Here is a 27,165-nt window from a genome sequence, read left to right on the forward strand (position 1 = left end):
TAGGGAGGTGTGAAAATTTGGTGGCAATATTACAGCAGCATCCTATGTGGACAAGGCCAGTCTAAAAGTATATTGCTCACCCACTGTCTACTGTTTAAGATTTACAAAATATGCATAACAATGACCATAGGAGCAACCGAACAGATAAGAGTGCTAAGAAATTTTTGTTCCTGCTCTGTAATACCAAACAAAAATTCAACTTTTAAAAATTTAAATAAAATTGGAATAATACTTTTTAATGAAAAGTTCAGATTTATTCTTATATGCCAGAATTTCAACCCACGATGACGATATCTAGCTCTGATCATGAGTTCTTTTTTTGTTTGTTTGTTTTTAATGAATTTATTTTTTATTTATTTATTTTTGGCTGTGTTGGGTCTTTGTTGCTGCGTGTGGGCTTTCTCTAGCTGTGGCAAGCGGCGGCTACTCTTCCTTGCTGTGTGCGGGCTTCTCATTGTGGTGGCTTCTCTCATTGTGGAGCACAGGCTCTAGGCACGTGGGCTTCAGTAGTTGTGGCACATGGGCTTAGTTGTCCCTTGGCACATGGGATCTTCCCGGACAAGGGATCGAACCAGTGTCCCCTGCATTGGCAGGCCGATTCTTAACCACTGCACCACAAGGGAAGTCTCTGATCATGAGTTCTGATGGAGATTAATTTTTAATACTCAATCAGTTGGAATTTAGTCAAAATGTGTGCTTGACATACTTTTAATGCTCAGTCAGGAACCACTTATTTACTGAATATTACATGTGCCAGGTCCTGGCTAACCTGGCAGCAGAAAGATAAATATCTACTCATGCTTACACAAGACAATTTTTTGACTATGTTTTCTGGCCTAGAGCTTTTTTTAAATTATTATTATTTTTATTTTTGGCTGCATTGGGTCTTCGTTGCTGTGCAGAGGCTGCTGCAAGCAAGGGCTACTCTTCGTTTTGGTGCACGTGCTTCTCATTACAGTGACTTCTCTTGTTGCGGAGCACAGGCTCTAGGCGCATGGACTTCAGTAGTTGTGGCAGGAGGGCTCAGTAGTTGTGGCTCGTGGGCTCTAGAGCACAGGCTCAGTAGTTGTGGAGCACGGGCTTAGGTGCTTCGTGGCATGTGGGATCTTCCTGGACCAGGGATGGAACCGGTGTCCCCTGTATTGGCAGGTGGATTCTTAACCACTGTGCCACCAGGGAAGTCCCAGATAGGTTATTTATTTTTTAAATTTTGGAGGAGAAAAGGCCTTTCAATGGTAACATAAAACTCAAATGTCATTACAAAAGATTGATGTTTAACTGCATGCAAGTTTAAACACTATTAAAACATTATCAGACATGAAATAAACACTATCAAAAGTAAAAAACAAACATCAGATTGGGAAAACATATTTGCAACACTTTGGACAGACTCTATCAGGCAGGGTCCACGCAGGAAAAGATATCCCTAAACATTGTAAACAGAAATTAATACAGGACTTGTCGTCATTGGTTATGGAAGGGGTGAAAAACCAAAAAGAGGTTGGCAAGAATAAATGCTGGGGAAGATGTGGAGAAAAGGGAACCCTCCTACACTGTGGGTGGGAATGTAAAGTGGTGCAGTCACTATGGAAAACAGTGTGGAAGTGCCTCAGAAAACTAAAAATAGAATTACCGTATGATCCAGCAATCCCAGTCCTGGGCACATATCCAGACAAAACTTTAATTCAAAAAGATACATGCACCCCTGTGTTCGTAGCAGCACTATTCACAATAACCAAGGCATGGAAACAACCTAAATGTCCATGAAACAGATGAATGGGTAAAGAAGGTGTGATATATATATATATATATATATATATATATATATATACAATGGAATACTACTCAGCCATAAAAAAGAATGAAAAAATGCCATTTGTAGCAACATGGATGCAGCTAGAGATGATCATACTAAGTGAAGTAAATCAGAAAGGGAAAGACAAATGCCATATGATATCACTTATAGGTGGAATCTAAAATATGACACAAATGAACCTATCTACAAAACAGAAACAGACTCACAGACATAGAGAACAGACTTGTGGTTGCCAAGGGAGAAGGGGTTGGGAGGGGAATGGAGTGAGAGGTTGGGATTAACAGATGTAAGTTTTTATATATAGAATGTGCATATATATACAATAAGGTCCTACTGTATAGCACAGAGAACTATATTCAATATCCTATAATAAACCATAGTGGAAAAGAATATTAAAAATGTATATAGGGACTTCTCTGGTGGCACAGTGGTTAAGAATCTGCCTGCCAACGCAGGGGACACGGGTTCGAGCCCTGGTCCAGGAAGATCCCACATGCCGTGGAGCAACTAACCTCGTGTGCCACAACTACTGAGCCTGCTCTCTAGAACCTGCAAGCCACAACTACTGAGCCCTCGTGCCACAACTACTAAAGCCCACATGCCTAGAGCCCATGCTCCGCAACAAGAGAAGCCACGGCAATGAGAAACCCGTCCACCACAACGAAGAGTAACCCCCTCTCACCGCAGCTAGAGAAAGCCCACATGCAGCAAAGAAGACCCAACGCAGCCAAAAAATATATAAATAAATAAAAATTTTAAAATGTATATACATGTATAACTGAATCACTTTTATGTACAACAGAAATTAACAAAACATTATAAATCAACTATACTTCTATTTTTATTTATTTATTTATTTTTTGCGGTACGCGGGCCTCTCACTGTTGTGGCCTCTCCCGTTGCGGAGCACAGGCTCCGGATGCGCAGGCTCAGTGGCCATGGCTCACGGGCCCAGCCGCTCCGCGGCATGTGGGATCTTCCCGGACCGGGGCACAAACCCGTGTCCCCTGCATCGGCAGGCGGACTCTCAACCACTGCGCCATCAGGGAAGCCCTATACTTCTATTTTTAAAAGTTAAAGGGAAAAAAAAAGAGGATGGTAAACACCTTGGTAGTTATCAACAGCAGGTAGCCTTCCAGCTCCTAAACTGGAGAGGGAAAGGGAAGATGTGGTGTTCCCAGAGCTCAGGAGCCAAGATCAACTAGCTGAAGCCAAAACCATGTCAGCGGACAGTAGTGGATGCTGGAGATGCTGCTTGAAGTAGGTGGTGGGGGTGGATTATCCCTTTCTCTGGCCCTCTGTATTAGTTTCCCATTGCTGCTATAACAAATCACTGCAAATTATGTGGCTTAAAATAGCACAAACTTATAATTTTACAGTTCTGGTGTTCAGAAGTCTGAAACAGTCCTCAGTGGGCTAAAAACAACTGTCAGCAGGGCTGTATTTCTTTCTGGAGGCTCCAGAAGAGAATCTGTTTCCTTGGCTTTTCTACCTTCTAGAGGCTAGAAGCCTTGGGTATGGCCCCTTCCTCATCTTCAAAGCCAGCAATGACTCCTCAAGTCCTTATACTACCGTCTCTCTGGTTCTCCTGCTCTGGCTCCCTCTTCCACTTTTAAGGATCCTTATGACTACATTGAACCCACGTGGATAATGCAGGATGCTCGCCTTATTTTAGGGTCAGCTGATTTTGCACACATAATGCTATCTGCAACTCAATTCCCTCTTGCCATGTAACATCACATGTTCGTAGGCTCCAGGGATTAGGACCTAGGCATCTTCGAGGGGCCATTATTCTGCCTTCCACACCATCCAACCACCCATCAGTGCCTCTCATTGTCCAAACTCAGCTGGAAGACAGTTGACTGGGAAAGCAGTATGCAGGGATCAACACTCCATACCTTTCTTTAGCCCACACACACCTAGGGGAAAAAGAGAAGTAGATCTAAGAGCAAATGGATACCCAGAAAAATGACAAACATCTCTAGAATAAAGAGCTTTTATAAAGCATTGAGAAAATAATAAATAAAAATAGGAAGATGAGCCAAGAATATGGGCTGGAGGGCTGGCAATTTTATTTTATTTATTTAGTTTTGGCTGTGCCGCTCAGCTTGAGGGATCTTAGTTCCCCGACCAGGGATCGAACCCATGGCCGCTGCAGTGGAAGCCTGGAGTCCTAACCACTGGACCACCAGGGAAGTCCCCGGGCTAGCAATTTTAGACAAAGAAATAAAAGTAGTCAATCTACAAAGATTCTCAGCCTCCCAAATACAAGTTGAAACAACGAGCTATAATATTTCTCCTACCATATGGACTAAATTCAAAAGATCGTTAAATACTCAGTTTTGGTGATAGTGTAAACTGTTGAAAATGAATCATTGGCACAACAGTTTTGGATGACTTTTGATCTAGCAATTGCACTTCTATGAAAAATTTCACACTAGTGTGCAAAGATTTATATACAAAGATATTCACTGAGGCAGATTTATGGTACCAAAAAATACAAAAACCTGGAAGTAATTCAAATACTCATTAATATAAAATTGGTCATGAATCAGTAAAACAATGGAATGCACCATTTGAAGCAATGACTTGATATGGAAATAAATGCATTGGCATGGAGATGCGTCCACTGATTAGATAGCAAAAGCACAGTTGCAGAGCAATATGTATAGTGTAATTATAAGCAATTTACATGTAAGAACATGAATAAAACTACTGGTTAATATAAACCGAACTGTTAATAGAGGTTGTTCTGAGACATGGGCTTCTTTGGGACTTTCCCCTTTTACTTTACACATTTCTGTATTGTGTGAATTTTGTACAGCAAGCATTTTTTACATAATCAGAAGAAAAGCATAAAAATGTGCATGTGATTAATATATGGATTTAAGAATAGGCCAAGTTTTCATTTGTACTGGATAAATTTGATTTCAATTTATCATTTCATAAAAAAAAAAAGCTCATCCTGAGTCATGATTAAAACATTCTCCTCCGAAAATGAATGGATGAATGAATGAAGGAATGAATCATTAAGAGAGATTTTCTCTCAGGCCTTTCGTCGTCTGATATTTCTGTCTCTGTCTCTGTCTCTCAAGAAATTTGTTTAAAGAGTTCCTCTTTCTCAGGCTTCTTCCCCTACAAATGAAACTGTCCTCACTGGCTTTTAATTCCTGTCTCTACAAGGTGTCTGCCATTAAGATCCTTTCCCTTTCATTATGGTTTAAGTAATATTCAAATAGACCCACTAACTAACACTTTCATTTGGGGAAGAGAGATCCTTAAGTGAACTTAATCAGAAATGGAAATTCCTCTGAGGCTGTTTCTCTTGGCATATCATTTCCCTGGGCCTTAAAAAACTGATGGTCTTTTAAGAAAGCTCTGCTGTGTGGTGATCGCAACATCTTTCTGTTTTGTAAATGTTTTATTGAATTGTTTAATCGGATTCTGAAACATTGAGCATGTCTCCCAATCCTGGGTTCTCGTTTCCACCTGATGTGAGGTGACATTGCACACGGGTGGTGACTAATTTCTTAATCAGCAAGGCATGACTCTTTAACATGTTTGGAGCACAACCTTGTAGTGTCGTAATAGCTCAGATTTCTTCATCCTTTGTATACATTTTAGGGGTGAGAGGTAAGGTTTGAAGAAGAAGGTGATGATTCCACATAGGAAAGGGAATACGGCACGTGTGTAAACACAAATATGCGTTTGCTCAGAGGCGGGGCTGATGAAACCCAGACTTCACCTGCAAGGAGTGGCTGCGCTGATGCAGACCACAGGGTAGATAAGATTTTTCCAGCATTTCTCTCACATTACCAGCATTTATTTCACTCCTTCCTCCCTCCCATAATTCTTAGAAAAAACTATGACCTCGTAATAAATAGAATGCCTTTATTCTGAATATACATCTTCAGCTTTTTTGAAATAATATTTCTACCAAAATTCTGGTATGTAGAAATTAACTGAAAATTATGACAAGTGTTTAACAGGAACTGTCTTCACTACAAAGATAAGGGACCACTTAGTCAAGCATATACCTAAGTAATCACATCTTGGCTAATCATCTCCAGGAAAAGTTTGCCACAGAATGGCAAATAATCCATTTATAAGACAGCATTCATAAGAAGAATCTGACCAAATCAGTGAAGTCATAACTCCTTGATTTGAAATCTTCAGGATGTAGATACATAATTTTATGGTGTCCTTTCTATTGTTGACTTTAGTACACAGTTACTGAGAGCCTCCTTTGTGTTAGTGGTTGGCAAGAATGCAAAGAGGGCCTCCCTGGTGGCGCAGTGGTTGAGAGTCCGCCTGCCGATGCAGGGGATACGGGTTCGTGCCCCGGTCTGGGAGGATCCCATATGCCGCGGAGCGGCTGGGCCCGTGAGCCATGGCTGCTGAGCCTGCGCATCCGGAGCCTGTGCTCCGCAACGGGAGAGGCCACAACAGTGAGAGGCCCGCGTACCACAAAAAAAAAAAAAAAAAAAAAAAAAAAAAAAAAAAAAAAAAAAAAAGAATGCAAAGAAAGGAAGGACAGAGTTGCAGTCTCAAGGCCATCACCATCATAACAGGAAATGCAAGTTGTAGGATAATAGCTGTACTACAAAAGAAAATATACCAAATGTTCCAGGAGAGGTATAAGCACCGTGTTTCTGAGGAAGGAGAGAACACATTTAAGAAAGAAGGGATCATGTGGGAGGTGGCACGTGAGAAATAATATAGATGATTTACATTGTGTACTTGGGAAATGCAACTTCTTCCCTTAGACCACAAGTTCCATGAGGGTAGGGCCCACCTCTCCTTTATCACTTCTCTACATCCATCTACATAAGCACCTTGTATACCACCTGGCACAGAGTAGGTCCTCAATGAATGCATAAAGATGGGAAAAGAGATTAGCATCAAGTGCCTACTCTGTCCCAGGCCCTTTCCTGGTTGATCTTTATAACAAACCATGGAAGAAGGATTCCTTTGTATCCTCTTCCTACCCCTTTCTCTCTTTCCTCCTCTTTCTTTTTTTTTTTTTTTTTTTTTTGCGGTACGCGGCCTCTCACCGTTGTGGCCTCTCCCGTTGCGGAGCACAGGCTCTGGACGCGCAGGCTCAGCGGCCATGGCTCACGGGCCCAGCCGCTCCGCGGCATGTGGGATCCTCCCGGACCGGGGCACGAACCCGCGTCCCCTGCATCGGCAGGCGGACTCTCAACCACTGCGCCACCAGGGAAGCCCTCCTCCTCTTTCTTTTCTTTCTTTCTTTTTTTTTTTTCTCCTCTCTTTAAGCAAAAAAGGAAATCATGGCTTAAGGAGCAAATTGACTTGAGATAAACTGAAACATTAGCTGTGGAGTTAGCTCTGCATTCAAGCATAGGCTCTGCCATTTAATAGTTATGTGATCTTAGGCAAGGTAATTACTGGTCTCAGTTTCCTGCTCTTTAAAATAGGGATGATAATACTATGATTCATAGCATTGTAGTGAGAACCGTACGAGGTGAGGGATATGAAGTGTGTAGGTAGGTCAGTGCCCGAGACTTAAAAATGGTCAGATGCTGTTAGCTGTTATTAATGCTACTTTTGTTGCTAATACTGCAAAACAAGAAATAGCATCACCTAGTTCACTGATTTATTTTAAGGAATACATTGAGATTATGTGCTATTAATGTGTAAAAACTTTGTTACCTTAAAACTGTAACAATAAGGTCTCAATAAGGTCTAAGATTACTCTGTGAAAAGGTATTTGGTGGCCAGGGAGGGTTAGGAGATCAGAAAGGCTACGTATGTAGAGTTTACTAGACCGGACAAACTGGATTGGCAATCAAAGGTCAGTGTTAAGAGAGATATGGTATAAGATAGAAAGGGCGGGGAAGGAAGAGTGAAAATGGAGGGGGATTTCGTCTAGGAAATTAAGGGTAAAGAAAAGGTAGCTCAAATATAAAATTATGAGAGGCCACATCAGAGATATGACTGATGAGAGAAAAAAAGGGGACAGAGTCCTGTTAAAGCATCAGTCCTAGAATGAAGAAGGTAGGCATGGTGTGCAGGAGATCATTTTAGAAAGACTCGGGTTCCCTGCTTATAAACTGGAGGTATTGATATAAGCCTCAGGAGTAAGGAGGTTGAGGTGTAGTATGTGTCACTGGAATTTACCCTCAGATATTTAAGCAGATGTGAGAAAAGGCAAATGCTGGGTGAGGAGGAGTGGACTGACCAGGAGATGGAGGAGATCCGCTTAGGAGCCACATACAGCATGTGGTGCAAATGTGGGGGTGGTGACATGGCTCAGAAACCGGCAGAATGGTATGTGAATTCTCAGGAATATGCAGAGAGGAACGTATTGGTTTATGAGCTTCTTTTGCTTTGGCAGGTATTTAATCCTGGGTTTCCAAAGAATGTCAGAGCAGGCAGTTTAAACACTCCAGTCTCAGATGGGACATAACCCTCGTTGTCATCTGTGCCCTTAAGGAAGTTAAGTAGGGATTTGAAATAAAATTTCCACTTCTTGTTTCAGAAACAATTCATGGTTAGATAAGCAGAAGCATAGACATATAACAGTTTGATGAGTGACTTTTAGTGTCACCTTAGGCAGACACAGAAATGGTATTGCCCAAGGGATAATGATTATAGATGGAGTCTTCTTCTGGATGTTCCTTTGGGTTATTTAAAAAAATAATAATTCCTTCTTTGTCATTTATAAAAGCTCACAAGTGAAGAAAACATAGATCACTAATATTTTTGTTTTCAAAAATCTACTCTTCTTTGAAACTTGTGGTACAGTAACTTGTGATACGTATAAATATCTTCTGATTTGGGGGAAACAAGTTATTTGCATTTACTTACTTGCATTTGCTTAGAATTTGCAAAGAGATCTAAATAAGAATACTAATTCATTACTAAATCATACTAAAATGAGAATGTGCCCAGTTTATTAATTTGTGCCATGTCTGCAAAAAAGGCAAATTTTATTTAAATAAATGTAAGTTCAAAACAGTTAAGCATCTCTTAGGTGGAAATCACAGTCCTTAAAGGCAGAGCTGCTGTTTTCACAGTGCCCAGCATACATAGTGTCTTGTCTATTATGTTAGTTTAAATGTTTGTTTTTTCATATTAGTGAAAAACATATTTATTAATTGGTTGAGGGTAGTGAGGCTTAATCAATGCTTATAGAACCAAATTTTTTGTACCTAATTTTTTGAGACATGTGAATTTTTTTCTGTGGCTGAAAGAGCAAAGCAATTGCCTACTTAAAATCCTTCATTAACTACCTATAACTTCTAGGATAAGACCTCAAATCATTTCCACAACACATGAACTCTCTGTGTTTGACTATGGTTCTCCCAGCCTGGCCCCCCGCCAGAGGTATCCCAGGCTTTCAATAGTATACCTGCCTGTTGTTCTGGCTGTCTAAATACACTTCCTTGTCCCTATTGAGCAACTCCAATGTACCCCCCAAAACTCCCCAATACTTGCTCTTTTCAGAGCAGGGACTATTGTGGGGTGGGGGTGGTGGGATGAATTGGGAGATTGGGATTGACATATGTACACTAATATGTATAAAATAGATAACTAATAAGAACCTGCTGTATAAAAAATAAATAAAATTAAATTTTAAAAAAGTTATGGAAGCAACCTAAGTGTAAAAAAAAAAAAAAGCAAGGACTATATTTTTTTAAAGTATTTATTTATTTATTTAGGCTGTACTGGGTCTTAGTTGCTGCATGTGGGATCTTTGCTGTGGCATGTTTTCTTTAATTTAAAAAAAAATTTTTTTAGTTGCAGTATGCAGGCTCTTAGTTGCAGCATGCATGTGGGAATCTAGTTTCCCCACCAGGGATTGAACCTGGGCCCCCTGAATTGAGAGCATGGATTCTTACCCACTGGCCCACCAGGGAAGTCCCTATATTTTCTATCTCTATATTTATGACAGAGCAGGTGCTGATCTATAATGGGTGGTCAGTAAATGTCCGTTGAGTTGAATGAATGTGTACTCACAGCCAGAAATTCTTCACATGATATTGTTTGTATAATTGAATTGCCTGATATTTGAAAGATGCAAATGTATTTGTCATTTGGAATTGCGTAAAATATCTGACCCTTCAAAGGAGACTAGCTTTAACATTTTGAAAAAGTAATGCTTCTTGAAACAGACTCTCTTTGAGGACTTAGAACAAGGCTCTATGACTTACCTACCAACCACCAGCTCTGTAATGACACTACCATTCGAATAAAGTACAAATAACATTATTGAAAAGGTCCTTTCAGTTTGCAAAGTAGTGATTCATTTGGATGGGCTCATCATGTTTTTATTATTTATTTATTTATTGGTAATAGTGCCTATTTTTTAAAATAATTAATTAATTAATTTTTGGCTGCATTGGGTCTTTGTTGCTGCGCGCGGGCTTTTTCTAGTTGCGGCGAGAGGGGGCTACTCTTCGTTGCGGGGTGTGGGCTTCTCATTGCAGTGGCTTCTCTTGTTGTGGAGCACGGGCTCTAGGCATGTGGGCTTCAGTAGTTGTGGCAGACGGGCTCAGCAGTTGTGGCTCACGGGCTCTAGAGCGCGGGCTCAGTAGTTGCGGTGCATGGGCTTAGTTCCTCCGTGGCATGTGAGATCTTCCTGGACCAGGGCTTGAACCCATGTCCCCTCCCTGCACTGGCAGGCGGATTCTTAACCACTGCCACCAAGGAAGTCCCTCATCATGATTTTAACTAAATTTTTTCTTATGTGCAATAATGAAAAGTGCTTAGAGAGACCATATGTTTGAGCACATGCCCCAAATTGCTAACAGAGTAGCAGGATTTTGTTAGAAGCTGATGGGTCCAGTTTGAGCAGGGACATTTTCTAGCTTCACTAACCTCACAGTATAGGCATTGTGTTTGAGAGTATTATTTCCTTCAATTATTTTCTAAAGAATGATTTTTAAAAATTCAGGTTATACATTGATGTAATTTGTGCTTAAGTATACAGTAAACTAGCCAAGGCAAAACAAAATAACAGTAAGAATGCTGGCTAGGAAATCTAGCTCTGTGGAACTGAGAATAAAGAAAAGAATTAGTTGCCTCTAAGATTTGAGCTAAATCAGTGTTTTAAAAACAACACAATCAAGTTAATATTTAATTTTCTTTAGAATAATCTTCCTGGTTAGAATAGTTTTCACCAGAAGGAAAGAAGATAGATGGTTTTTTCAATATAGATATCTTCTGATAAATTCCTAAGAAAACATTAGGAAGACGTGATGGCAGTTTAGAATGAATTAGATTGGTGGAAATTATGTCATTCTCACAGAAATTGTAATATTCTCTTTCATATTCAGCAAAAAAAAAAGAAAGTGAGTGATTAGAATGGTATTAGTTCAGGACTTCCCTGACAGTCCAGTGGTTAGGACTCAGCACTCTCACTGCCAAGGGCCTGGGTTTGATCCCTGGTCAGGGAACTAAGATCCCACAAGCCTCATGGCACGGCCAAAAAAAAATAAAAGAAAAAAAGAATGGTATTAGTTCATTTTTCTTAGAATACAAAGAAGGGTGAGGCTAGATGGATAAATGAAACCTAATTCATTATAAGGTAAAGGAAATAAAGACTAAAAGAAAAGGTAATTTATTCTTAGCTGAAAGGAATTTGAGGTTAAATCTAAATATATGATGAGATTATCATCTCACCATATTTTTTATCATCCAACTAATAGTTACTACTGAGGAAAGCAGTGTTTTGAGCTGAGCAATGTGCTAGTTCCATAAAAATGTATAAAACATAGTGCCACACTTTGAAGGCCTCATTGAGGGGGTAAGACTTATAAGATGAAAGGAGCTCCATGGAGTAATTAATAGCTAACATTTGCTCAGTACTCACAAATTTAGAACATAGTTTCACGTACCGTTTTGTAAGTTTAAAAAATACATTTCTAGATTTCATTCTTCCATTGGGATGTCCTTTGTCTTCACCTCTGGAAGACAGCATTAGCTCCGGGATTGTGATTACTTCCTAGCTTTAGTTCAGTTTTCTCAACCTTTCTTATTGTCCTATTCCCTGATCTTTCCAATTTCTTTTATGATCCAATATGTCAACGTCACCTCAATGGGGTATTGCCCTCTGAATTTGCAAAGTGATTTTGCTTATTTTAATTTTCAAACTTCTAAAATACATGGTTTATGGTGGAAATAATACAGATCCTGAGATTTCTAGGCTATAACTGATTGTACTGATAGATACTTTATCTTGTCAGATTATGTGACCTGACTTCTGGTTAAAATAATATGTTCACCTTATCTACTTGTGGCCTCACTTCTTAATCGCTCATTTAGTCACTGAAACCTTTAACTAACTTTTAACTTTTCTATTCTATATATTCTGAATATATGCAGCTATATATATTATACATTCTGTCACGTATATTCTGAAGTTATACTTTCAAAGGTAACCTTATTGTCAAATCCAGAGTTCTTTTTTCCCTCCTTCTGTTTGTTTTCCTTACCCTTTCTTCATTTCTATTCATTGGCCTTTCTTCTTAAAATATCTAGGATCCTAGAGACCAAGGTATTTAGTTCTTTTCCAATATCTTATATTTTTCTTTATATCCTTCCATGAATCCTTTTTTGCCTCCCATCAGCCTCATTCTTTCAAAGTTTAAATCGTTTGCTTTCTTATGGGTTGCAGGAGACACACAGATTTCAGGGATATTCCATTTGCATTTCCACTTTCACTCCTTACTTCTAGGACTCCTCCAGGTTGAAAATATTGCCTTCCTCCACACTTTAGTTCAATTTATGCCTTCCCCCTGAAGCTTGCCTTGCCCATAGTAATTTTCCTTTAAATTTTCAGGAATTTGACTCTCTCTACCTCATACTCTTAATAAACTATCTGTTCATGTCTCACTTCCTGGTTAGAATTCAAAATCTTTGAGGGTAGGGGCTGGACTTCAGCTTTTTTGGTTTGTTTATTTGTTTGCTTGGAAGGGGACAATTAACATAATACTCAATAAACATTTGTTGACTGAAAAAAGTTACAATATGTTTCATGGTTTCAGTACAACACAGCCAATATGTACATCTTTTTGGGTGTGCATATTTAATTTTTTTCCTTTTTGGTCTCTGATTGTAACTGACAATTCTTGTTAAAAAGGTACCCTATGTAATCTTTTTAGAAATAAAAGATTAAAGGATGGCAAATGCAGGCCTATAGGAGATAGTGGAAATGGATATTTATAAAGTTGCTACTATGTGCCAGACACTGTGCTTTGCACTATAAAGATTTCTTTCGACAGACTCAAGAAACTGAAATCCAGCGAGGTTAATTTATCCAAAGTCCCACAAAAAATAAATGGCTGTGCTGAGTTTCAGAAACCCGGGTTTGCCTGGATGATTGTGAGAATTAAATGACAAGATTGCTTTAAAAAGCACCAACAAATGTTGCTCTCACACACATCTGTCCGGGAACTGGGTTTGCTTCAACAGTAGAGGAAAAAAGTTGGCTGAACTTTTTTTTTTTTTTTTTTTTCTTTTTGAGCTGTTTGGCATGTGGGTTATTAGTTCCCCTACCGGGGATGGAACCCATGCCCCCTGCAATGGAAGCACAGAGTCTTAACCACTGGACCGCCAGGGAAGTCCCTGGCTGACTTAATTATATATATTTCTAACTCTAAGAAAGTGTCATGTCTGATTACAATAATCCTATGCTCTTTTTCATATTCAGGCTAGAAAAAAATGCCAGGCAATCTCTCAAATCATGACTATCCCGACCTGCTCCCCCCACCCCATCAGGTAACAATTTAAACTATACTTTCGAAGGAGAAAAGGGATTTAGAAAGTGGTCTTCAGCGGACAGAGACTAAAGGAACCCAATAATTTAATCCTGTAAAATAGAATTTACTCTGTGCCTAGGATTTTTTTCCGACTAAGAAATGCTTCTGATTCATGCGGAACTTTGCAAGGTAAACCGCGGGTTCTGATTGCAGCTGGACCTCTAAAGTTCGAAAGCAAACGGTTTTTCTCTCTACTTCTGTCCTCTTGCATCTCTCTCGCGCGGCCTCTTTTCTTTTAGGTCCCCCAAAGCCTGCTGCAGCAACACTGCAAAGTGGGGCAACCCAGGCTCAATTTGCCTATCAGCAAAAACTCTTTGTATCCATCTGAAGCGACAAACCACAAAACACGCCTGTCCCAGCAGCTTCGAACTTCAGGGCGGAGGACTGGTCGCAGCTGTGCCGCACGGCTCCCCCATCCGCTCCGCGCACCTGGACGCGTGCGGCGAGCGACCCCTGGCCATGACGTCACCACACCTGGCAGCCGCCGGGGGGCAGGCGGTGAGCCGGAACGCGGCGGGGGCGGGGCAGGGAGGACTGGGGATTCTCGCGAGATTTTCCTCCTCCCGGCCCAGCTCCCGGCCCAGCTCCCGGCACCTTCCCGGCCTCTGTCCCGGTCTCCACCTCAGTCTCTGGCGTCGCGTTAGAGGACTGCAGGCGCTGAGGGAGCGGCGGGGGGCGGGCTCCGGGGCTGGGCTGGCGCTCCGGGTTGGAGCCGGCGGCCACGACAAACCGGCAGGTCCCACCCCGTGGCGGGAGCGACCGGGGGTGGGGAAGCCGCCGGCTGGGCGGGCGGGGGAGGGCGCTCCAGCCGGCGCGAGTGAGGAGCGGCCGCCGCCTGTTCCTCACGGGCTGCGCGGACGGGACTGGCCGGGGAACGCCGCGGGCGGATGGAGGCGCCTTCTTGCCCCGCCTGAGCTCAGCCGGGCTAGAGCCGAGCGGAGGGCCCGCCTCCTGCCGCCGGAGCGGCCGCGCGAGCAGCCGGAGGAGGAGCGGCGGGCACCGGGCTGCTCCCCGCGGGAGCCCCCAGCATGGGTAAGGGACTCGAGGACGCTCCCGATTCGGGGAGGCGGTTCCCCTTCTCGATCTCGGCGGGGAGGGGGCGGGAGTCGGTCCCTGCGCGGCCGCACGGCTCGCTCCCCGCCGCCCCTCCTCGTCCTGCCTTCCACCTTGCTCTTCTGGCGGAGAAGTGCTCCATCTCGTGCTTTTCTCTCTGCCTCTTTTCCTGGTCCCGGGAAAGGTGAGGGGATGGGGGGGGGGCGCCCGATCACCTCGCCCCGCGCCTAGCTCCGCTCAGCCCCGAACCTCCCTTCTTCTCTAGCCCCTTCTTTCCTCCCCGATCCTGGTGGGATGGGGGAGGGTGATCGAAAAACTTGACAAACTAGCACTTTCAACTTCTTTATCTACTGTGAACCTTTGTATAGATTGGCCTTTTAAAGCATTTTGTAGTTTGTTCGTTAGAAAAGGCAATTTTTTTTTTTCCCTGCTAAAACTTCCAAGGGGTGCCTCGGGGGCAGGGAAGCTTGAGTATTTACTCCGTTTCTACCTGGGCAAGTGTGTTGGCACTTAAATATTAAATCTCTTCCTGAGAACTGGACTGGCGTTTGGTAGGATTTCTGCGTTGAATCCTTTGAGAAGCAGTTTCCTGTTTGGAGTTAGACTTCCTCGCTAGAAGGGGAGAAAAGTACAAGGCCTTATATGTTATTTACTATGTGCTTTAAAGTTTTTGTTTGGAGCTAGAGAAAGAGTGTGTTGCAGCCTGGTTTGAAAGGGAGTTTTGTTGAGTAGTGTAACAATTTTTCTGATAACAAAGTTCGGTGTGGGCTAGGCACTATCTCCCTGAATCCTTTAAAAATGAAAAGCAGTTTAAAAGAACTTTTTTTTTTTTTAATCAAATGTGTGCCACGGTAAGGCATATGCATGCTCTGTAAGAGTAATCCCAGTGTTGGTTTTGTAGAGCAATCAGAAGGACGCTATCCCTTCTTGCAGTTGAGGAAAGCGTTGGTACTGCTTCATCTCAACAAACTATTAACTGAAATTAATAATTCATGAAACTAACAAATGATTTAGGAGCAGGACAAATACAGAGTACTGCTGATGTGGCACCTACTGCCCACACACTGTTTTGTGGGAAATGCCTTAAGGATAGCGCGTTTATAGACAGTCGCCTAGCTCTTCTTTGTTTTCTTAGACTTTCTACTTCTGTGCTCTCCTGTTTCCCTTTTGCTTTCAGGTACCTTTTGTACACATAGTGCTCTTAAACTTAGAAACAGTGAAACCTTTGCTACTTGGAACTTTCCAAGGAATTTCTTTCTAATACATTAGTTGAGCTTACTGGGTAATTGAGGGTTTATCCTCTAAGCTTCAAATTATAAAACGACTTTGAGTGAAAATCATACTAAAATTAAATATGGTATTCTTTTCTGTTTTAAGTAGGATGCAGAATATAATTAAATCTTTTGATGACCTAGGGTCCTCATTTGTGACCATCAGTTGCTGTGGTGCCATGAGGATCTGTTGGATTGTATATAGGACTGTAGATCAGATTTCTTTGCATTTTGAAGTTATTAAGTAAGCATTTTTCTGCTTCTCTGTTGGACGTGCTTGTCACTGTGATCAGTGTCCCCCTTCACCTTCCCACTGGTAATTTTTCTACGCCATTTTTTCCTCCGGAAATCAAATTTGTAATTCTGCATAAGGGTAAAAATGAGTTGACCCTTATTTAGTTGTGAGATCCTCTTTTGAGAAGAGTGAGTATCAATACTTGGACACTGGAGTATTTATCTTGATTGTTCGGAGGCCTTTTCTCAGTGCCTTTGCTGTGTTCTGGTTAGGTGAGTTACCAGGTTACCTTGGTCAAGTGTGATGTTTGTACACTCTCAACTTGACTACCCAGAATGTGTTTTAAAGGTTGATTACTTGGGTGCATTTGCAGTTAATTTTTGAAAGGTATTTGTCAGATATTGTCATATGAATGTGTACTTTAAATTTATTGGTCATGTATTCATAATAAAATTATCAAAATCATTTAAAGGGAGTTTTTTCTTTAATATTAATCTAACATACTTGGTTTTGCTGTCAGAAGTCTTTATTTCTTATGACTTAAGACGATAGCTTAAAATATTTACATGGTATTTTATCTGGTTCACCACGAAATGAAAAATCTTTAATTTCTTCATTTCGAAATAACTTGGATACCTATTAAGTGATGGTTCTTAACATTTAGGTGGTACAGCTAGAGAGTTAGAGCGTGCTTGGGCTCTGAACTGGGACAGTTTAAGGTCAAATCCTGGCTCTTCTACCTACTAGCTGTTGTGACTGAGCTTCAGTTTCTTAATCTATAAATGGGATGAAACTATCAACCTTATAGGTTGTTAGGAGGATTGAATGAGTTAATACTTGTAAAGTGCTTAGAACAGCCAATGTTGGTTGCTATTATTTTCATTTTCAAATAAATTTCCCTAAATCTTGCATGAACTTGAAAAAACAATTCTCAATGTTTGACCTTTGTTAGAAGCATGATATTGTCTTTGAGGGACCAGCGGGATGAGATGATTTTGTATCAATGCAGAAACAGGAAGATAACTTTCAAAGTTCGATATACTGTGAGAAAGTTCATTATTGGTAGTAAGTTTAGTAGTTGAGGAAAAACTAAGTGGGATGAGTGTTAGTAGAGACTTATTTGAATTTTATCTTAAGCTAAAGCACTGTTTTTAGTTTCTGCATTTATTAAATGTGGAAGAATGCTTATCATAAGGAAATTTGAGGCCTTCCGTGTGGAAGAATTGGGGAGAGCTTGAAAAAGATGGAAAGGCAATACTTATATTTCTTATTCCAAAGTACAGATCTACATTTTGGGGTAGAATAAGACAGAAAGCAAATGGCACGAAGTGTTACTATATATAAATTTTTATTTCTGAAAAAGCAGATTTTAAGGATTGAATTTCTCTTAATTTTAGATAAGGTTATGAACTTTTTAGTTTAAATTATTTTTTACCACCTCACATATAATAAGTCAACATGTTTAAATTATGAGGCAGTATTGGGCAGAAATATATACTTGGTTTAGAGATAATATGTGTACTTCTGCAATACAGTGATTTATTTCTTTTCTTTGATACACTCTTTGGATAAAATCTTGATTCATACAAATAAGTAGTGGCAACTGGAAATTGCCTCCTGGCGGCTCACCTTTCAATTTCAGGATTTACTTCAATTAAACTAATCCTGAGCATGAAAGAGGAATATTAGGAAATTTTTGTTTCAAAGTTGGAATGGACTTCCCTGGTGGCGCCGTGGTTAAGAATCCATCTGCCAATGCAGGGGACACGGGTTTGAGCCCTGGTCCAGAAAGATCCCACATGCCACGGAGCAACTAAGCCCGTGCGCCACAACTACCGAGCCTGCGTGCCACGACTTCCGAAGCCCACGAGCCTAGAGTCCGTGTCTTCGCAAGAAGAGAATACACCGCAGTGGGAAGCCCCCGCTTGCTGCAACTAGAGAAAGTCCATGCGCAGCAACGAAGACCCAACGCAGCCAAAAAATTAATTAATTTAAAAAAGAAACAAAGTTGGATCACTAGCAAATCTAATAATCAGTTGTGTTCCTTAATTAGTAAGTACTCGTGATCAGATATTTCTAAGGGTTCAAATTTTGAATAGTTATAATTCCATAAAATCACATTTAGGGTGAAAATTCACATTCATAATATTTTATATTTTCCTATAGAAATTAGCCTGAAGTTTGCCATATATCTCTCTTAAATGAGGGGTTAGCAAAGTAAAATGATGTCTTATTCACTTAATAAGATGATCTAAATTTTAAGGCATTTAAGATAAGAAAGTTAAAAAAAAGCATGAAGTGCCTTCTGTTCATTCCATATTGCCAATTGAAAACACCTTAAAATTTTTATTTAGGAGTAATCCAATCTGTGATTTTTTTTCCCTCCTCTCCTGTGTCATGGAATATTTTCCTCCATTAAGTGTATTTTAAGTATGATACCATTTTCTAATGTATTTAAAAAGTGGTGTCATGTCAAGAGGTTGAAGATAGACAAAGAAAGGTGTAATGATTCTTGATTTGTGTGAGAATAGGACAGCTGCAGAAGCAGTTCCTAGGTAAACTGGTGCAAGTTGTGAAAGATCTGAAAGTTATCAGAGTTTCTGTTCAGAAAAGAAAGAGGGAATAAAACCTAATATGATGCGATTGAAATTTAGGTAAATTGGTAATCATCATGATGGATCTGTGACTTGGTAGAATTTGATATCCAACTACTAGGCAGGTTTACCTCAAGCAGGATTAGTTCTTTCTAGATGGAGAGGCCAGAACACTGGCCTGGAAATCTGGTTGGAGGTGCTATAGTTAGCCTCTCAGCATGAGGGATAAGAGTAGCAAAAGACAGTGTGCAGACAGGTGGAGTTGGCCAGGTTGGTGTGGGAGTGGGATGGTGGTGGGTAGCAGGTACTAGGTAGAGTTTCAGGCTGGCATCTTGGAAAAGGGAGGAAATGGGTTTTAGCAGTAGGCCTTGAAGACCTAGGAACAGGGAAGCAGAACCAGACAGGGTCCAGATTTCTTATGACAGATACAAGGTAGCTATTTGTTCCCAGGAACAAAAGTGAGCTTAGTTATTGGAATTGTTTAGGATGTGGCAAGCAGTAATTTTGACAAGATACTGAGCTCCTAAGCTGTAGATCTTACATATTTTCTGCTTGGCACTGCATCGGTAGCTGGATCTATATGTGTGTTACAAGTGGTCCTGGGTAACTGGGGTGAAAGGAGATTCTCTATCTCAATGCTTGAGGATATTTCTTGCTCACAGCCTAGCGCTCCCTCTGTTTATTTGGTCTCAGGGATTTGATACATCTGCTCTTTGCAGCTATTTCTTTTTCACCTGTTCTTCTCCTTTCACACCCAAGGCAAAGCAGATTACAAAGTTTCAGCATACCCTTCTGTTTCAGGAACAAGCGCACAATCCTTAACAGTGTTAAATAGTCATAACTGCCAATATAATAATAAATGGGCAAGTAAGGCATAAGAAACTTGAAAGTACTACTAATTGTTGATCCCTGAACAATTTCACTGAAGTGGTGTTAGGCTAGTTATTAGGCTGGTTATTAGAGAGAGCTTTCTTAGTTGTTTTTTTGTTTGTTTGTTTTTTGTAGAGTATACCAGCCCTTTTCAGTCCTCCCGCATACTCCCCCTACACCATACTACCCACAGCTTTCTTTTAGATTTATATTAGATAGATGTTCAGACTAGTTCACAGGGTCATTTGTTGCTACTATTAAGCAGATAGAATTCCCTTCATAATCTTACTAGGGCTTTTCTGACCCAAGATTGTGCTTCCCTCCCTCCCTCCCTCGGGTCTTCGTTGCTGCATGCTTTGTTGCAGTGCGCAGGCTTCTCTTTGCGGTGGCTTCTCTTGTTTAGGAGCACAGGCTCTAGAGTGCGTGGGCTTCAGTAGCTGTGGTGCACGGGTGCACGGGCTTAGTTGCTCTGCCATGTGGGATCTTCCCGGACCAGGGCTCGAACCCGTGTCCCCTGCATTGGCAGGTGGATTCTTAACCACTGTGCCACCAGGGAAGTCCCTGTGTTGTACTTTCAATTTTCAGTTCTAACCTTGGTTTTAGCCCCACGTGAGTTAGGTATTTTCTTTCTGGGCTCCTAAATGTTTCCTCCTTTGGACTAAATTTAACTTTACCTCTTTTTTGTTTTTTGGTTTTTGTTTGATAGTTTCTGAAGACCTCAGTTGCCTGGATGTTCTATCCTCATACTTACTCTTTTCTTTCAACTGAAAGTGTATTAAAGTGTATTTATTGGTTGTTTGTACTTAAAGGAGCTTTTATTCTAATAAGAAACTCTGCTTTTTAAAAATTCATTATTCTAAATGGATATCTAGCCTAAAATGTTGATCTAGTGTCAGATATGGCCATGTTATGGACTCTTTTTTTCCTAGAACCTCTTTATACCACATCATTCCTTTCCAGTGCCTCCAGTAGACTTGCATTTTTAATCTTTAAAATTTTGTATACTTTATTCAACTTTCCATCATGATCACATACTGTTTCTCCACTAATTTGCAAACCAGAGACGACTAACATGGGATCCTGAATTCCCATATCTATTTTAGTGCCACATAGCTCAGGTTCTTTTTAATTTTATTTATTTCTGGCTGCGTTGGGTCTTCATTGCTGCGCGCAGGTTTTCTCTAGTTACGGCGAGCAGGGGCTACTCTTTGTTGCCCTGCGCGGGCTTCTCATTGCGGTGGCTTCTCTTGTCACAGAGCACAGGCTCTAGGCACGCGGGCTTCAGTAGTTGTGGCGCACGGGCTTAGTTGCTCTGTGCCATGTGGGATCTTCCTGCACCAGGGCTCAAACCCGTATCCCCTGAATTGGCAGGTGTATTCTTAACCACTGCGCCACCAGGGAAGTCCCTCAGGTTGTTTTTAATGATTCAGTGTCCAGGTAATTCTCAGAGGGTGACTGTGGCATCTAATCACTAGGAGTTTATAGGAGAAAAATGGTAACAATAACAGTTACCACCAACGTTAAGAGAAAGGTTCTATCACAAGGTCACATTGTCAAGGCAAGGAGCTTCAGATGAGAGATTAATCAAGAAGTATTTGCCTTAATGTGAGGAATGTGATTAATGCCATGCTAGGTGCTAGGAGAATTCGGGCAAATACAAGTTTTGGTGCCTCAGGTAGTTTACAACAGTGTTGCGGGTTGGGCATATTATTAGAATCATCTGGATGTTTAAAAATTTCACACGGGAGATTCTGATGTAAATGCTCCCATGTCTCCGTACCTACAGTTGTTGATGAGTGTCATTAGGGTGTTGGGATGGCTAAGAGTGTTGTGACAGGAATAAGAATTAACAGGGTAGGAATAAAACTTAACATGTGAATCATCAGAAATCCAAATAAGAAAACGGAACATAGTACATTAAGAAAATATATTCCAGTGTCAGAAATGTTAAAATGTAATAAGAGAAGTATAAGGAAGATCAGGATATAGATTCCTGCATTGGAAGGCAAATAGGATTTGTTCATCTCTAAGTTTGACCAATGACATAGTGAGTACTTGGCAGTAGCCAAGATATTTTTTTCTCTACTCCTGGTACTGTCTTTAGAGTGAAGCACACCTTCATTTGAACTGGTATCTTCAAGATCCTTTTACCTGAAGTATTCAAAGTGTCCTAACCTTCTTAGTGTCTATCAGTGCCCCAGTACTGAGGAGGCCAGAACTTTACCTAACATCTAGACTGACTTTATTAACTATAAGAGTGCCATTTCTAGAGTACTTGTATTTATCATGATTATCGTAATAATCAGGTGCCAAATTGTTTGTTTTGGATTATAAGTACAGAAGTTCATATATTTGTAAAATTGAGACCATACAGTCTTGGCTAAAGTAGCATGTAGTTTTTCGGAAACATATTTAAAGTTGGTCTTTCAAATGTATATTCTTCTGCATGTTTTTTTCCCTAATTCTTTGTTACACTTTTAAGTAGTTAGAAATGTGTTTTACTATTAAAGTTTTTTTATTAGACTTTAATTAAAACTCCTGCTCTGCTGCAGCAGAATGTACCCTGATGAGTATTTTGCCTTGCTCTTTTGGGGTGTGTGTATGTGTGTGCATATGTGTGTGTGTGCAAGCTATTTAAGATGAAGACTGTATTTTTACTTACTTACTAATTAGACCATTCTTGTCAAACACACTTTATGAAGCAGTTAAAAAAATTACCTTAGTACAGCAGAAACTAACACAACTTTGTAAATCAACTATACTCCAAACCTTAAATGATGAAAATAAATCTGTTGAGAGTTCAGAATTTTCAGAATGAATGTCAAATGGAAACCTAAAGGCTATACTTTAAATTTCAAGATAACCTCTTTCCCACAAAAATTTCCTAAATTTCTTGTATTCTTTATATTCTATACAACCCAACTGAACTTATGATTAAATCTCACAGTTTAAAGCCTAAATAAAAATTCCTTTGTTATTCTTTTTTTTATATGTAATAACCTTACTTGCCCTGAGCTTATGGATGCCAGAGACCCCATCACTTATTTTATTCTAAAAAATTTAACACTTAGTAACTAGCAGAAAATTGGGAGCTTGCTGTGTGTCCACTAAGTCTGTGATTCAATAATGTTTTAATTTGGAGTAATTGGGGTGGATGCGGTCTAACTTTCTTTTTACAAGTACAGTTGACCATTGGATAACACAGGTTTGAACTTCACAGCTCCACCTATATGTGGATTTTTTTCAGTAGTAAATACCATAGTACTATAGGATCTGTGGTTGGTTGAATTTGTGAATGCAGAACCGCCCGTCCGAAGGGCCGACTGTAAATTATATTTGAATTTTCAACTGTGAGGAGGGTTGGTGCCCCTAACTCCCACGTTGTTCAAGGGTCAACTGTGAACTCTTTCTGTATGACTCACTGAGACTCTTAAGTCCCTTTAGTAGAGAATCAGTAATCTGGGATATTAAACGTCTTGTCAGGGGGATCTGCAGATTGCCTACTCCATGTATGTTACATTGATGTTACATACTTCTAATAAATAAAGGGGAAATTACTTATTTTGCATATGAGACAGTTCTTTATGATTCTCCAATTTATCCTGTTAAATAAATTTAGGCATAAATGCTTAATTTGCTCCAGAAAGTTTGTTTAAAATAACTTGAACAATGTTGTTGAACTGTAAAATTATATGATATTAAATGGGTATCATGAAACAAGTATACATATGGTCTCTGAGGCATACTAAATTGATAAATTACATATATAAATAAAATTTTTCTATAGCCATGTTAAAAATACAGCAAAGGTGAAATTAATTCAAATATTATGGGTATGTTGTTTTAAAGAAAATACATTATTTCAACATGTTCAGTATAAAAACTTATTAATTAGTATACATTTTTTTCTGTTTTTGGAATCTGATGTGTGTTTTACATATATATAAAACATCTTAGTTTGGACTAGCCATAATTCACATGCTCTGTAGTCACCTGTGGCTGGTGGTTACCAGCTGGGAAATGCAATTTTAGAATGTAAATCTTAAGGGTTTTTGTGAATCTGATGAGAGTATATATGAAAATATTTTTAAAGTATTATGCAGTTAAAATTGTTATGTAAGGAATTGAACTGTTTTAGGGTTTGTTAATGGTAAATAAACTATTTTTGGCCTTATCTGATTAGTTTTGTATTAGATATTTAATTAGCGATAATTTATTGTAATTAAATAACAAGTAATTTTCTCATGGAAAAAAATGCTCAGTTTAATAGATTGCATGTAGTAAGCTTGAAGTTTAGTTCTTCTTCTAAATAAACTGATTTTTTGGCAGTCGGCCTGTTGGTGTATTGGAAAATTTGAAGCTTTTGAATGACATTTGGTTTGACGTTTGAATGACTTGAGCGTATAATTTGGCCTTAGTAATAAGAGAGCTGTTCTTTCGGTTTATAATGCTTAACTTCAGAGATAAGTAAGATTTAAGTGTGATATTTCACAAAGACATGAATGCTGTTGGTAAGAGCTCAAAAGAAAAACACAGACATAATTATTGGGGAATGAGTTCTCAGAAATGACAGGGGAAAAATATTTCAGAAGCCTGTCAGTTTTAAACATGTAAAATTTTGCATGGACCTGTGTGATGGCGTTGTTCTGGGTAAAGTGTCTGTATCTTTTGTTGGATTTTCAGTGAGGTCTGTGATCAGAAAAAAGTTCTGAAGGACTGTTAAATAGCTATTATGTGATTTTTTTACCCCACTATGTTCTAACATTTCTAGTTTTTTAATCATATTCCACACTAATTGTTTTTCCATAATAATAATAATAAAATTCTATCTTGTCAGTAAATACTTTGGTTTAAATTTGACAGTGTTTCTTGTGATGTTTGTATCTATCAGCACAGACAGACGCACTCAATAAGAAGGTGGGCAAGACCCTCGCACTCCTGTTGCTTAATCGTTAGTGGGGAGATTGTAGTAGTGAATATTTATTAGGTACTTCTGTTTAAGGCACAGTTTTAGGCACTTTATAAGCATCATCTCATTTAATTCTCACAACAAATCTATATACATTTTTGTGTACTGTTATTTTTCTCATTTTACAGATTAGGAAGCAAGCACAGAAGTAGAAAGTAATAAATACTGAATCCAGGTACTCTTAATCACTATAAAATGTAGAATGAATTCCTAACTGTTCCTCTGAGAGATGTCCTTTGGGTTATGGAAAATAGGTATTTCTGACCCTCCTTATCCTGCCCTGCTGGATGTATCCAGGTCCTAGAACAAGTGCCTTTTAGTAGCAGCCACTCCAATATTTGCTGAATGAATTCTTTTTTTTTTTTTTTTTTTTTTTTTTGGCAGCGTTGGGTCTTTGTTGCTGCGCGTGGGCTTTCTCTAGTTGCGGTGAGCGGGGGCTACTCTTCATTGCGGTGGGCGGGCTTCTCATTGTAGTGGCTTCTCTTGTTGCGGAGCATGGGCGCCAGGCGCGTGGGCTTCCGTAGTTGCAGCACGTGGGCTCAGTAGTTGTGGCTCGCAGGCTTCAGAGTGCAGGCTCAGTAGTTGTGGCACAGGGGTTTAGTTGCTCCGCGGCATGTGGGATCTTCCCGGACCAGGGCTCGAACCTGTATCCCCTGCATTGGCAGATGGATTCTTAACCACTGCACCACCGGGGAAGTCCTGAATGAATGTTGAGTATGATTATACTTGTGCCTAAATAAGAGGTTGTTTTTTGAATATTTATTTATTTATTTGGGTGTACCAGATCTTAGTTGCAGCATGCAGGATCTAGTTCCCTGACCAGGGATTGAACCCGGGCCCCCTGCATTGGGAGCGCAGAGTCTTAACCACTGGACCACCAGGGAAGTCCCCAAATAAGAGTTTAAAATTTTAGACAATGTAATATCTTTCATTTCAATGCTCCAAATAGCTGTTGAGTACATACTGTATGTCAGGCATTGTGATGGGGTTTGGGAATACAAAGATGAGTGAAACATAGTCCCCTGCTCTCAGTCCTGGCCAAATAGTGTTTGGGGATCATTTGCATTTAGCACTTCTTTGATTCTAAGAATTTAAATTATTGTTTTTTGTATGCATGCATTTATTTTTGGTGAATGCTTAGAAACATAAGATGCTTAGAGATTTTGGTGGATGCTTAGAGAAATTCAAATAATTACTTCAGATTTTTTCTTGATTCTGATTATTCTTATAGGTTCTTGCAGTTGTCTGTATAACTTCATTATGTTTTTAAAGTCTGCTTAGAAAGTGAGTAAAATTGTCTTTTATAGCAACTTCCCACTTTTTGGTAAGCTTAAAATTTCTTTTTAGCTGATATTTTGCTAATTATTATCATTTAGGAAATGCTTCCAATGCTAGACGTTTTATTAAACATTTAATCCCACAAGAGCATTCTGGGGTAAAATACCATTGTTCCCATTCTTCAGATTCAGCAATTAAAGTTAAAGAGATTGTTACTCACCCAAGGTCAGACAGGATATGGAGAAGGCAGAATCAAACTTGCATTGATCAAAGCATTTCCTCTTAATTATTTTTTAAAACATTTTGGGAAAGGAGAAAAATGTTGAGCTAGACAGAGCAAGTAACACAAATTGAAATGATTATGTCCTAGTGTGGTTTAAATGAACCTTAAAATATTTATTACCTGAAAATTGTGAGCTGGTGTTACACATTGTTCATGTATCTGGGTAACTATTTTCTCTTAAAAGACAACAAATTTTAACTGTGTGTTACACATTGGTCTTTTACTCGTTTATCTTGTAGGGTATCATAGGATTTTTTCTTTTTTCTTTTTTTGGTGAGTTCTATAAAAAACTTCATGACAAATATTCATTGGTATTTTAAAAAAATCTGGCTTGAAATGTGCTTAAAACTAATTTCTAGTGTTTTTTCAGAGTTAGTAGTGGATTAAAAATCTGAGGAATATTTAAGTTTTCCAACTTATTTGCTTTTTAGGTAGATTTTGTATGTTTGTTGTTTTTAGGATTTATTATTTTGGGAGGAGACATTAATCACATGTATATGGTAATTTCTTTGTTTTGGCTAATTCTTAATCAGTTTTTGTGAGATTAAATCCTTTTTCATTTTTGAACTTTGCTTAAGGTATTTTTGTGGATATCTGTCACCTATTGATCTGATTTAGTAATGTTTAAAGGAATGTAATACTGTGTAAAAACTTCCTCATACCACATTTCCTTTTCTTCTTTTTGAATATGTGGTAAGAGTATATGGTACTTTGCAAACTTTCACACTCTATTTGAAACACAGAAAGGAGGGGTGTGTTTTCTATATGATATCTTAAGAGTGACTGGATTTACTTATCTCTGCTGAAAAACATAAGAAATGTTATGCTTATCAGTTCTGTGTTTCACAAGCTTGAGGAAGTAAATGACAGAAATTCTAATATTATACATATAGCTAAAAGAACTTCAGGGATGATACTGTGCTTGTAATTAGTGTTTTGACTAATAGCTCTGGGTAACTATAGGGGACCTAAATAATGAAATGTCATTGGTTAATGACATTAAGCAATGC

At 39.5% G+C, this 27,165-nt stretch overlaps 1 protein-coding gene across 1 annotated transcript in view; it reads left to right on the top strand.

Annotated features, from left to right (window-relative positions):
* Positions 1 to 7,991: 7,991 nt before the first annotated feature.
* Positions 7,992 to 27,165, top strand: part of CD2AP (CD2 associated protein) — a gene marked incomplete at its 5' end in the record, with an annotated part of 115,396 nt that continues 96,222 nt past the window's right edge. The window contains 5 exon segments of the mRNA XM_079712652.1: positions 7,992 to 8,174; positions 13,933 to 14,634; positions 14,699 to 14,737; positions 14,739 to 14,810; positions 14,812 to 14,839. Coding sequence (XP_079568778.1) covers positions 7,992 to 8,174; positions 13,933 to 14,634; positions 14,699 to 14,737; positions 14,739 to 14,810; positions 14,812 to 14,839 — 1,024 coding nt within the window.

The sequence above is a fragment of the Hyperoodon ampullatus genome, assembly GCF_949752795.1.
Source record: "Hyperoodon ampullatus genome assembly, chromosome: 10".
NCBI classification, from domain to species: domain Eukaryota; kingdom Metazoa; phylum Chordata; class Mammalia; order Artiodactyla; family Ziphiidae; genus Hyperoodon; species Hyperoodon ampullatus.